General features: G+C 53.6%; 1 protein-coding gene across 1 annotated transcript; it reads right to left on the bottom strand.

Annotated features, from left to right (window-relative positions):
* Window positions 1-6421: 6421 nt before the first annotated feature.
* Window positions 6422-9980, bottom strand: HAPLN4 (hyaluronan and proteoglycan link protein 4). Its single transcript, XM_021683192.1, has 4 exons — window positions 9767-9980; window positions 9112-9474; window positions 7223-7558; window positions 6422-6813 (listed from the first exon to the last, which is right to left on the bottom strand). Exons 1-4 carry the CDS (start codon window positions 9978-9980, stop codon window positions 6422-6424), a joined length of 1305 nt encoding a protein of 434 aa, XP_021538867.1.
* Window positions 9981-12426: the final 2446 nt, after the last annotated feature.

Below are 12426 nucleotides of genomic sequence, written 5' to 3'. Positions count from 1 at the left end.
GAACTTTCCAGGCCAAAGGCCAGGATTCACTTCCCTGATCTCTGGCAGGAAAAACCTACAGCTTATCCTCTATATTTTGTCCACTCTCAACTCCTCTATTCTGGGGAAAATCTGTGGATTTGTGTTAAAAACCAAATGGGGAATGACCCTCTGCAGGAAGAAAAATAAGCAAACATATGGTTCAAGGGTTCAATAGAGAAAGAAATGTGTTCATTGAGCCTATGTTCCTCCTGGGAAGTAATAATCATAGTTGACAACTATGGAGTCTATACTGTGCTAAGGACTCACACACTTATCTCCTTGAATCTTCTCAACAGCCCGGTGATTTTGGAACCATTATTTCCCCATTTTACACATGACAAAACTGAGGCTCAGATAAGAGAAAGGCACTGGTTTGAAGTCACAGCCAAGACAGGAGCAAGGATTTGGTCCTTCCTCTGTGACTCCAAACACTGCTCTTTACTTTGGGGGAAAGGGTTGAAACATAATTGCACTCTCTCACATCCATAGGCAGACTTAGGAAAAGATTGAGAAGTGCAAGCTAGACCCTTATCCTTGACCGTGGTCATCAGTCTTCCCTGCTACAGACATTATCCACTGTTCCACCTTATAGTTATAGAGAAAGCCCAGGGATGTACATTTGCCTTCTTGCTTTGATAATTTTTTTTGGTTTAAAAAATATAATAACACATCTTCAGTAATTCATGTCATAAAATGATTTTCCTTGGGGGGTGGTGCTGGGGATGCAACTTTTTTGGGGGGGGTCTTGGTTTATGCTCCCTGCCCTTGGCCCCCTTAGTCCCTTGCTCTGCCTCCACCCCAGCTCCATGGTGGGAGGGGGCTCTGGTCTTTTCTAAAGTGGGTGGTTTGTCTTTTAGTCTTTCCCTTTGGGATGTGCGTGTGTGTTTGCGTGTGCCACGTATGTGGCATGCGTGTGAGTGTGTGTGCGTGTGAACAGCTTCAGGTTCTGCTGGTTTTGCTGTGAGCTGCAGTGTTCTGTGGGTCTGTGGTATCTGACACTGTGGACATTAATGTACTTCTTGGACATTTTAATAAAATTTTTTAACAGTTCAACCTGTCTGTCACCTCCTGAGACCTTTCTTCATTTATTCACTCAGCAAGTACTTACTGAGCAACTGTTATGAGCCGTGTACTGTGTTGGGTGCTGGAGAGATAATGGTGAACAAGACAGACATGGCCCCTGGGAGGTGGTCAAGGAAGCCTTCCTCGAGGAGGTGGATGGAATCTAAAGGAGGAGTAGTGTTAACTAGATGAGAAGAGGAAGAAAAGAAGACAATTGCAGGCAGAGGGAAGAGCAAAGGCAAATATCCTCTTGCAGAAAGGATGTGCTTTATTTGAGAAATAGCAAGGAATCTAGTGGCTGGAGCAGAGTGATAGAGGTAGATAGTGGAAGGAAATGAGGTCAGAGACGCAGAGGATGGACCACTCAGGGCCATAGAGGCTGTAGTGAGGAGTTTAGGCTTTATTTAAAAAGAAATAATGGCAAAAACAAAACAAAAAGCAAAGCAAAACAAAAAATATAAACAAGGTCAAAAGGTAAATGCCAAGCTTGGGAACAATTTTTCAAATCAGAGAGAGAGGACTTGTCTTAATACATAAAGAGCTCCTACAAACTAATGGGGAAAAAAGACTGATAATCCAATAGCCAAATAAGCAAAGTCTATGAATAAAAAGTTGACAGAAAAGGAAATACAGATGCTCTTAAACTACAACATATACTCAACAAAATAATACACATTTTGCAAGGACACCAGGATGAACAAAGAGCATATTTAAAAAGAGAATCGAATAAATTTAACAAGAGAGGGGACTTGCATTGATCAATGATGACAACATACCCAAACTGCGAATGATTTATGACTTCCTCACCCACCTGCACCTAAGGTCAAAGTGGAGGATGTTTGTTCAGCCTCACACATAATAAGAGAATTGCAAGTGACAACCACAATGAGATACCATTTTTTTTTTTAACCTATCAGGTTGGCTAAAATAAAAAGTGGTAACACACGATGCTGATTAGGATGTGTGGAAAGAGGCAGGTACATCTATTACTGGTGGGGTATAAATTGGCCCCACCTCTAAGAAGAGGTAGAGATCACTATCAAAATGGCCAGTTTAACTCCTTGATTAAACAACTCTTGGTATCATACTTGCACTTGTGTGAGGTGATGTGAGAACTTATTATTAACAGCAAAATAGGGGTATCTAAACATCTGCCATTAGGAGATGGGCTACAAAAACTATGGTGCATCCAAACAATGAATACTCTGCCAACGTTCAAAAGAATGTGGGGGTGGGGGATCTTTTATATGGTGATTGAAACTATCTCAAAAATACAGTATTAAGTAAAAGAAGAGTGACTTTAAAAGTAAACATGGCACATGAATGTTCATAACAGCATTATTCACAATCACCAAAAGGTGGAAAACCCCAAATGTCCATTAACGGATGAATGAATAAACAAAATGTGGTATATACATACCACAGAATATTATTCAGCCATAAAAAGGAATAAAGTCTTGATACATGTCACAACATGGATGAACCTCAAAAACATTATGCTGAGTGAAAGAAGCCAGACAGACACAAAAAGGCACATATTGTAAGATTCCATTTATTTATTTATTTATTTATTTATTTATTGAGCGCGAGAGCGAACAGGGAGGAGAGGCAGAGGGAGAGGGAGAGAGAGAATCTCAAGCAGGCTCCACGCCCAGTTTGGAGCCAATGGAGGGTTCCATACCACCACCTGAAAACACAACCAGAGCGGGAATCAAGAGTCAAAAACAAAACAAAACAAACAAAAACAAAAAACCCAAACGACTGAGCCACCCAGGTGCCCCTATATTATTCTATTTATATGAAACATCAAGAATACGCAGATCTATAGAGACAGAAAGCAGATGAGCAGTTGCCGGGGCAGAGGGGAGGGGAAAGGGAAGAATGGGGTGCATTTGCTTAATGGGTATGGTGTTTCCTTTGGGGATGATAAAAATGTCTTGGAACTAGATAGATATGCTACAACAGTGTGAGCTGTGTAAATGCCATTTGTGTAAAAAGGGGGGAAATACACATGCATGTTTGCTTGAATGAACATAAAACATCTCTGGAAGGGCTTGTAAGAAACTTTGGATGTTTCCGGACAGTGAACTGGGTGGTGTAGGGTGGGAAAGAGCGATTTTTCGGAATATTTGGCGTCAGGAAGGGTTCTATCCCGGTTGCCATCCCTTAGCTCTCCTTCAGGTGGTCCCTGGAAACCTCCACTCCAACAATGAAGCGACTCCAGCAGAAAGAAGGTTCCCTTGGCCCAATTGGTTCTCCAAAATCCCAGGGGCTCAGTCACACGGCCCACCCGCTTCCCTCTCCCTCCCTGAACCAATCAGGGTTTCCCAGGAGGTGTGCCACAGCATTCATTGGCTGAACTGGAAGGGGGTGGTGTCAGCCCCTCTGACTCTCATTGTACGAGTGGTGGTTAAAAAGTTACATATTCATGAGAAAAACTAGGAAACTGGAACCACGGAAGGGAGAGAGGATGCCAGCAGGGAAAAGGCGGGGTGAAAGAAAATCCTATGCACTCATCCCTGGAAATATGCCCCTACCATTCCCCTATTCAAGGAAATGAAGGCCCAGCTGGGGCCCAAGGCAGTCTAACCAAGGGGCTGGGCCCTGCCTTCAGATGAGTGGTTTGAGTCTCTAGGAGCTCTGTCACATCTGGTATTGAAGGATGAGCGGTAACATCGACTATCTCACGTCTACAGCCTAATCACTTTTACATGTTTTTCTCTTCTCCCTTTGCTTGTATCCCAGAAACTTTCAATGTTTCTCCGTCCACGATTCCCCCCCCCCCCAACTCCACCTCCGCACCACGGAAAATTGCAATCTGCCTTCCTGGTGCAAGAATTTTCCATCCAGTTTTCCACACTTTGTGCCTGGGAGATTGACCGGAATCACTGCATGTGTCAACGACCCAATCAGGACAGGGCTGAAAAGGGCCAGACACATGGGGGATGATGCAAGGAAGAGAGTGAAGGCAGAAGGGGGGAAGGCAGAGGGGGAGAAACTGGGGAGTGAGGATGCTCCTGAGGAATGAGGGGGGATGCTTCCCAACCAAATCATCACCATACCTCCCCCCGCCCCCAGCTGGGAAATATTTTGTCCACCAAAGTGCATTTATGAAGCAATTACCCACTGGCTGTTTCATTTTCTCATTCATTCAAAAAAAAACCCCACACGTTTTTTATTGAGTCCCTGCTGTATGCTTTGCACTCACTGGGACCTCAGAACAGCTCTGGTACAGAGGAGGAAACAGGCTCAGGGGGTTTGTCACTTGGGTCACAGAGGCAGAATTCGAACCTGAACCCACCTGATTCCAAAACTCACAGATGAGTTTCCTCAAGATGGATGTGACAATGGGGGGGGGGGGTTGTCCAGGAGGGCACACTGTCCTACTCCATGGAAGACCTTGGAGCTGAGGTCTCCCATAGCTGGAGTGGCTTTGTTCATGGACCATCTCTCCTGAACTGGCTCTCAACACTGGGGGTGGGGGGCGTCTGGCTGGGTCCTGACTTCTTAGCACAAATTGCACTTTAGAACCTGGAGCTCACTGTGGATTTTGAAGCTTAAAAACATTCCATCTCTCCTGGATCTCTAAGGAGTGAAATGTGGGGAAGGGGGCAGTTAGAGGGGAGAGGAGCTCCGTGATAATGGAGATGTGGTCTAGAAGGGAAGGCAGGAGCCCAGTGCTTGCATGGCATAGAGGGCCAGGGCTGCCAGAGTCAGTTTGCTCATCTGTACGGCAGCAATGCAAACACCTGGGGGTTGCAAGGGTCTCGTGCACTGTTGTCTGGCATATAGTTAGCGTGCAAACGAAGGGTGTCCAGCAGCTCCAGAAGTCCAGCCATATCTGGGGATGCTGCCCGGGGCTGGGCCTATCTGGTTAAGGGGCAGACATGAAGCCCGAAGGGGTGCAGTTCTAGCCCACGGTAAGAAGTTCCTGAGAGCTGGGAGTTGGTTGTCATGGGGATGATGCTGACAGTCTCTATGGTGATAGTTCGGTGGGGTGGGGGCCCTGCTGACCTGGGAAAGCCTAAGGGGAAAGGTGTTCTGTTACCTCAGACACCAGAGTTTGGTCTCCATGGCAACAGCTATGGGGTTTTAGCAGCTTGGAGGCAGAGTTTGGAGGGTGGCAAGGAGCTGGGGTGCACTGGGGAAAGGGGCAGCCTGTTCCCACGGTGAGAGCTGGAGAGCTGAATGTTGGGTCACTCTCCAGACAGTCTGGGGTGGGGAAGGTGGTCTTCATGGCTGTTGGTAAGAATGGGGACATCCAGAAGTAGAGTTGTAGCTCTCTGGTGTCCCGGAGGCGAGATGGGAAACGTGTGGTATCCATGGTTACAGCTGGAGGAGGGAGGCACTATCTTCTTGGGTGTGACTGATGAGGGAAGGGCTGTGCGACTAGGTTACAGGTAGAAGTTGGGCTGGTCGCCTTGGTAACAATGGGACGTGGGACAGTTTGTCTCCAAGTGAGTGACATGGATCCTATGGATCCCTGGGCCCAAGGGATGGTCTCTTTGGTGACAGCCAGGAAAGAGGCCGTCCATCAGGTGGGAGCGGATTTTCTCCCTCCAAAGAGATACCTGAGGGGAGGGGCATGGCCACCAGTCATGCGAGCCAGCTGGGGCATGTCATTCTGTTTAAGTGGTGACAGACAAGGCTGGTCTCCCCTGAAAGGAGGGGCGGGGCTGTTCAGGGTGACCTGGGAACATGGCCTGTTAGTCTGCAAACTTCAAGGGATTCGCAGCGAAAGGGGGCAAGAATGGGAATACCCAATTTCCAGGTCTCCACAGGGGAGAGGACAGAAGCCCAGACTCCATGTGAGCACGGGGGCGTGATCACCTGGTGAGCTCCGAGGTTTCTCTACATGTGAGGGGGAAGAGGGTTCAGTGTCCAGATGACCATAAGGGATCAGTCTTCAGTCTCCAGGGAGATGCAGAGGGCCTGAAGCCAATCTCCAGATAATCCTGGGGGTCCAGCCTCCAGGAGACCGCGGGGTGGGTGGTCCTGTTTTCAAGTAACCTCGGGAGGAGTGGCCAGTCTTCAGAAGACCTCAGGGTCTGTGGGCCTCCAGGGGTCTTCAGGGGGCATGCCCCATCTCCTGGGGAAAGTCGAGGGAGGAGGGGAAATCCACCGTCCAGGAGAGGTGGAGGCTTGATCAGTCTCCGGGAACTGGCCAGTCTGTGAGGACCCCAGGGGGCGCAGCCAGTGTTCAAAGACCACAGGAGGCCTGGTCAGCCCGCAGGGCACCGCAGGGAGCGTGACCAGTCTCCAGTCACGTGGTCTGTGTCCAAGAGACCGCAGAGCACTCGGCCAGCCGCCAAGCACCCCAACCAACTGCGCCCAGGGCCTAGACGCGCAGCGGGGCCCAAGCAGCGGGGTCGCGCGCGCCTCCGGCCCAGCCGCCGCCTCCGGCCCAGCCCCAGCCCCAGCCGCCGGGTGCGGGGTCCGGCGCGCCGGGTGCACGGTAGCAGTAGACGCCGAAGAGACGGCGCGTGGCGTCGGGGAATCCCAGGCTGCGAACGCCCGGCCGGCGGCCGCCGCAGCGCGCGCGCGGATTCACGATGGGGTAGCGCGCGCTCCCGTCGGCCAGCCAGCCCGCGGTGCAGCGGTCCAGCAGCTGCAGCTTCCACGCAGCGAACAGCTGTCCCACCTTGGCGACGGCCGCGCCGCGCGCCGCGCATGCACGCGCTGCTCCCGAGAAGGGCACAGGCCGCAGCGGCTTCAGGAAGAACACACGTCCTGCAGTGGAGTGGGGGAGAGTGGTTAAGGCCGCTCCCGGGATCTGTCCTTCTCGGGATTCAGGACGCTTCCCACCCCCACGTGCCTGCAACCCAGGACCCCAGCCAGAGGATTCAGGAATACCCTCTCCCCTGCAGTCCTGGACCCGAGCCTTGGCCAGGGCAGTGTTGATGCCCGGCGACGCTTGGTTGCTGCGCCATGGCAGTCCGCGGGTGGGATATCCTGGTCTGGGCCCCCAAGGGCCGGAGTGGATAGACGGGCTAAAAGGAGCAAACTGAGAGGGTGGGAAAGAGATTGAGAGGGAGGGGGACCCGGGAGAGGGCTCTCTGGGGGCGGGGCCTCACCGGTAGGGCGGACCCCGAGCCTGTGGAGGGCGGGGGTCTCCTTCCTAGGGGCGGGGCCTACACACCCGGGAGGTTGGATGTGAAGCAGAAGGCGTCGTAGCGTTCTCCGGCATTGTGGCGGAAGCCGTAGTTGCGCACACCCCCGGAGGCGGTGCCGCCGCCCGTCCCGGCGCTCCCAGCTCCGCCCAGGCCGCCGCAAGGCTCCCGAGGCTGGCTCACCGGGTACTGCACGGAGCCGTCGCGCAGCCAGCCAGCGTTGCACCAGTCCAGGCCGTCGCGCCAGGCCGCGTGCAGCTGCTCTGCGGACGCCAGGATACCGTCCTGCTCAGCGCAGGCGCGCTGCGCCTCCGTGAAGGTCAACTTGTAGCGGCCTCCACGGGGGTGGTAAGGGAAGACAACTCCTGGGAGGACGTACGTAGGGGGTTCAGCTCGGGAATCCCAGCCCTCCCCTACCCACCTAACATCTGGGGTGCTGCGTGACTCTTCAACCTAGACTTTCCACTCCATCCCTCACTCTGGACTTAGACCTGACCACGCTGTTACCAGGCTCACACCCCTTGTGATCCCTTTGCCGTAAGCTTGGGATTCACTTGACTCTCCCTCTTAAGATACTTAATCATATCCATCCCCTTTCCACCACTGGAGACCTCTGCTTATGTACTTTCCACTTTTTCCATCTGCTCAACTCCTATTCATCCTTCAAAACCAAACCCCCACAACCCTTCTCCCTTCAATCTTTAGTGCTTCTGACATTCCCCCAGCACTGGGAGCTTCCCTCTGGTCAAGCCCTGAGCTGATGGAGCTGGGAATGTCTGTGTCCAGTGCTGACTCCCCCACAGGGAGCCCCTGAAAGTATGACCCTGGGCAAAGACCTCTTTGATCCCCAGCATTGTCCAGGGCGGTTCCCACTGGTTTCTCTTCCACCTTCAGTTCTTAAAACTTGCTCTTCATTGGACCCACAGTCAGCTCAGCTCAGCAGCATTCTGCGTGTGTGTTTGAGGGGCAGACCCTGGAGGTGCAGATGCATCTTTCAGCAGACGCAGGGAGGAGCAAACAGGGGCCAGAAAGAACACCTAGACGCTGAAGACCGAGGCTCGAGTCCTAGCTCTGCCACTCACTTGCATGTACCCTGAGCAAGGTTCTAATCTCTGAGCTAGTTGCCCATCTGCTGGTACTAGCATCTCCCTCAAAGTTTTTGGGAAAATTAAACAAGAGACTTGTTTAATTTGGACAGTAAAGGAGAGCTGCTGCTATTATTGTTATTTGCTGTTGTTGGGAGGTACAGATTCTGAAATCTCTCCTAGAATCTTCTCGGATGGGCTGAGGAAGGCAAACCAGGTGGGAGAGAATTCTTCAGGTAGAAACCCCACCTCTCAGCTCCACAGTCATCCAATCAGAGCATCCCATCTCCCAGTCACAGTGATTGGCTCATGGATGGGCACATGACTTAACTTGGGCCAATGAGGGACAACTCTGGGACTCTAGCTAGCACTGCTAGGAAATTAACTGCTAAGTTGGAGGATGGAAGCCTGGCACTACTTTTTGGCTCCATCAGGGGAAACCTGCCTGAAGAAAGCCCACTTAGGGAAAGAGAGCTGAGGGAGGAATTCCTGACATGGTGTGAGTGGATCTCCCTGGATCTCACCTCCAGGGTTTCCCAAAGTCCTTACTAGTGACATTTTAGACTGGATCCTTCTTTGCTGTGGGGGGCTGTCCTGTGCATTGTAGGATGTATTGCAGCCTCCCTGGCCTCTACCCACTAGATGCCATCAGCAACCCCTTTCTAGACATTGCCAATGTTCTTGGTGAGCAAATTCGCCTCAAATCAGAACAATTACCCTACCCTACCAAGCCTCAAATTCCTTTAGGCCAACTTGATTTGGTTTCTGTCCTTTGCAATATTTCCCACTCTCCTCCCTTAGACACATGCTTTATTCCATCCACAAGCTGTTACCTTCCAGGTCCAGCTTGACCATGCCAGTGTCATCCTCCAGCTCATTGGTGACCTCGCATTCATAGCGCCCATAATCCTGCAGCGTAACGTTTCGGAGAACCAGGGAGGCATCCCCGGGTCCATCGCCCTGCAGCTCCGCACGCCCACGGTAGCTGCCAAATGCTCGGTGCTGGGGGCCCAGCGCCACGAAGACGTCGGCAAAGGCCAGTGGGTCCACCACCTTAGTCCACTTGAGACGGACGCCGTCGTGGTCGTGGGCGGCTGCCTCATAGTGGTAGCGGCAGGGCAAGACGATGGTGCCACCCCTGTGACTGACCACCTGCCCCGGCGCCGTCTGCACCACCACCGAGCCCGACTCACCCTCTGCGGGAGGGCCAAGCAGGGTTCAGAAGAGGTCCCAGGGGGCGGGATGGGAAACCGGGGGAAGGGGATCCCAGGGAAGTGTGAGAAGAAGGCTTGGGCCGAGGTCAGGGGATCGGAAGGTTAAAGGATATCAGGAAAGGGAACTGGGACTCAGAGGAGGAGGGGTTGGGGGGGGAAGTATGACCGTCAGGAGCGCTCCACACCCTACCCTCTATATCCTCCCTGCAGCCAGGCAGTCACATTCGGCCACGGCTCCTGCGGGACAAGACCCGCTTCGGCTATCCAGACTCACCGAGCACGTGCACGACCTTCTTGCGTCCGCGCTGCGCCCCTGCGGGGGCCGTGAGCAGCAGGACTCCCCAGGCCGCGGCCCAGAGCGCGCCGGGACCGAGGGCCGCCCGAGCACACACCTGGGGGCACAGGGTACTCAGTCCAGCCTGCTGGGCTTTGCCTGTCGGAGGACTAGCCCCCTGACCTTCGTTCCCCACGGCGCGGACTTCTCGCATGCCCAGGTCCCCCACCCCGGCCAGGGTCCCAGAGGACTCTCCCAAGGAGAAAGCTGGCAGACCCTCCCAGCCCTCACCCCCTGTCCCCCGCATTCTCCCGGGACTTCACACTCTAGCTCCTACGCAAAGCCCACGCCCCCGGGCTCACCTGCCCTCAGTCCAGCGCGGGCAACCCGCCAAATCCCCTAACCCCGACCCCGGCCGCTCGGAGCTCCGCCCCCTTCTCTGGCCAGCCCGGGCGGGGATCGGGAGGGAAGGGGGAGGAGCTGGAGCAGTGGCAGCGGCAAGGTTATCCGTGCGCCAGGAGACTGCAGCAAACCTGCCCGGGTGTGGGGGCGGCGGGGGGGGGAAGGGGGGGCGCGAGGGGTAGAGCCAGAGAGAGGTAGGGACACGGGGAGAGAGCGAGGAAAGGGAAAGAGACAGAGACAGAGAGAAAAGCAGGGAGAGATGGGGATAGAGGAGGGAGAGATTCAGAGAAGGGTAAGGAAAGATGGAGAGAGACAAGCGACTGAAAGGGAGACAGCAAAGAGAGCAAGAGGGGAAAAGAGAAGAGGGGGCTTGGAGGTAGGGAGAGACGGAGACTCAGAGGAAAAGAAAAGGGACCAGTACGACAGAAAGAGGGAGAGAAAAGTGGGGAGAGGCGGAGAGGGATATAAAAGGAGAGGCAGAGTTCGAGAAACAGAGATACAAGAGGGTGAGAGACGGAAGGGATTGGAGAGACGGAGCGGGGAGAGACTGAGAAGAGGAACACGGAGGGACGTAGATTCAGACACAGAGCGAGACACAATCCGAGAGAGGGACCTACCGGGACCCGCGCCCGTGACCCACTCACCATCTTGCCCGTGCGGCCCCCGCCGAGCGGCCCCTACGCGCCGGGACTGCGCTCCCCGCACACCCAGGAAGGACTGGGCAAGTCCCTTCGGGCGGCGCAATCCCGGCGTCTGCCTGCAAGGGGAGGAGGGAAGCGGTTGGGGGTGCGGGGAGGAGCTTTAAAGGGAACGCGGCGACGCGTGCTCGGCGGAGAAACCGGGGCGCGGGCGGAGGAAGGAATGCACTAGACAGCGAATGCAGGACCACGTCGCTGATCTTGCTGGCTGATCTTGGGCGGGAAGAGGAACCTCTGGGCCGCAGTTTAACTCTCTTTAAAATGGAGGGCGGGGGGGGGGGGCCTGCCTGACGGAGTCTTCCATCTAGAATGCCCAAGGTGAGCCAGGGGCTTTGGCCTGCAGGTCTGTTTTCCCATTTGTCACTTGGTGGCCATCGTCTCGTCCTGGGCTCTGGCACCCAAAAGGTGCTCACTCTGAGGGTGGGGCCCCACAACAGTCAAACACACTGCAGAGGGAATATGCAGCAACAGGTCCAAATCTGACTCTCTCACCTGCTGTAGGACCTTGGAAGAGACGCTTGGTCTCTCTGAGCCTGTTTCCACCTCCAGGAAATGGAGTGCTGGTTCTTTGGTGAAGATCCAGTGATTAGACACACAATAGGTGCCTAAGAAATGTTGGTAGGAGCAGGGAGCAGGGGAGCCTGATCAAGCCCCAGACCCACTCTGGGCCTGAGTCACCCCCAAACCTGGCCCTTTGCCCAAGTTCAAAAATCGAATCAGGAAAAAATATGCCTTTCCCCAACCCCTTGGCGGCCTCTTCAGCCTCAGTTTCCCCAAAATATGAGCCAACCATACAGCAGAGGCAGGGTTATAGGGTCCATGGTTGGATGGGCTAGGCTGGCGCTGGGTCCTTTAGCTCAGCTGCATCTAGGAGCCGTGACCTCCGACCAGGACCTTTACCACCTACAGGTTGTTCCCCATCTGGACTATAGGGTGAGATCCAGCATGTAGCACTTGAGTTTGGCCTTTGGTAATGGTATATTGTAGGTGCTTAATAACTGTGCCACGCCATTAGTTATTATAATTTATTGTCAGAGCTTGGATTTTGGATTTTTCTCTCCTGATCGCGACCTCAGGCAGGTCTTTGGACCTCTCTGAGCCTCAGTTTTCCCCATCTGGAAGATGGAGCTGTGCACACCAACCAGAGGCAGACTTCTGCTGGCCAGTACCTCCAGTTCCTGATGTTCATGCTGGCAGTGATGGGCAGGCCCTCATGGGGTCTGAGAAGCAGGTCCCTCACCTCTGAATCCCGAAACACTCAGGCAGCAGCAGTATTTGGGCATCAAAAGTTTTGTGTTTTGTGTTTTGTTTTGTTTTTACTATAAAGGATCCATGGGGGTACGATGGGTAAATTCTGGAGTAGAACAGTCTGTGTGGGATTGGGGTACCGTGACAGCTGAGCGTGTCTGGCCCTCAAGGGAACATCTGGCCCCTAGTTGTCCCATCCCATGCGTTGGCCTGATACCACCATAGCCAGGACCAAAGACACCTGGAGATGTACTTCCTGCCTCTAAAAGACCCAGCCCACCCTTCCCAGAGCAGGGCTGTCTGAGCATGGAA

Source organism: Neomonachus schauinslandi, chromosome 1, assembly GCF_002201575.2.
Source record: "Neomonachus schauinslandi chromosome 1, ASM220157v2, whole genome shotgun sequence".
Lineage (NCBI taxonomy): Eukaryota > Metazoa > Chordata > Mammalia > Carnivora > Phocidae > Neomonachus > Neomonachus schauinslandi.
The sequence above is the reverse complement of the archived record's forward strand: the minus strand, read 5'-3'. Positions and strand labels throughout refer to the sequence as shown.

Excerpts from the sequence above, each read along its gene's own strand:
- HAPLN4 (XM_021683192.1), bottom strand. The coding sequence starts at position 9,980 with ATGCGAGAAGTCCGCGCCGTGGGGAACGAAGGTCAGGGGGCTAGTCCT. Across the intron at positions 9,475-9,766 it reads GAAGGTCGTGCACGTGCTCG|AGGGTGAGTCGGGCTCGGTG; the intron begins GTGAGTCTGGAT and ends GCCCTCCCGCAG. Across the intron at positions 7,559-9,111 it reads GGTCAAGCTGGACCTGGAAG|GAGTTGTCTTCCCTTACCAC; the intron begins GTAACAGCTTGT and ends ACGTCCTCCCAG.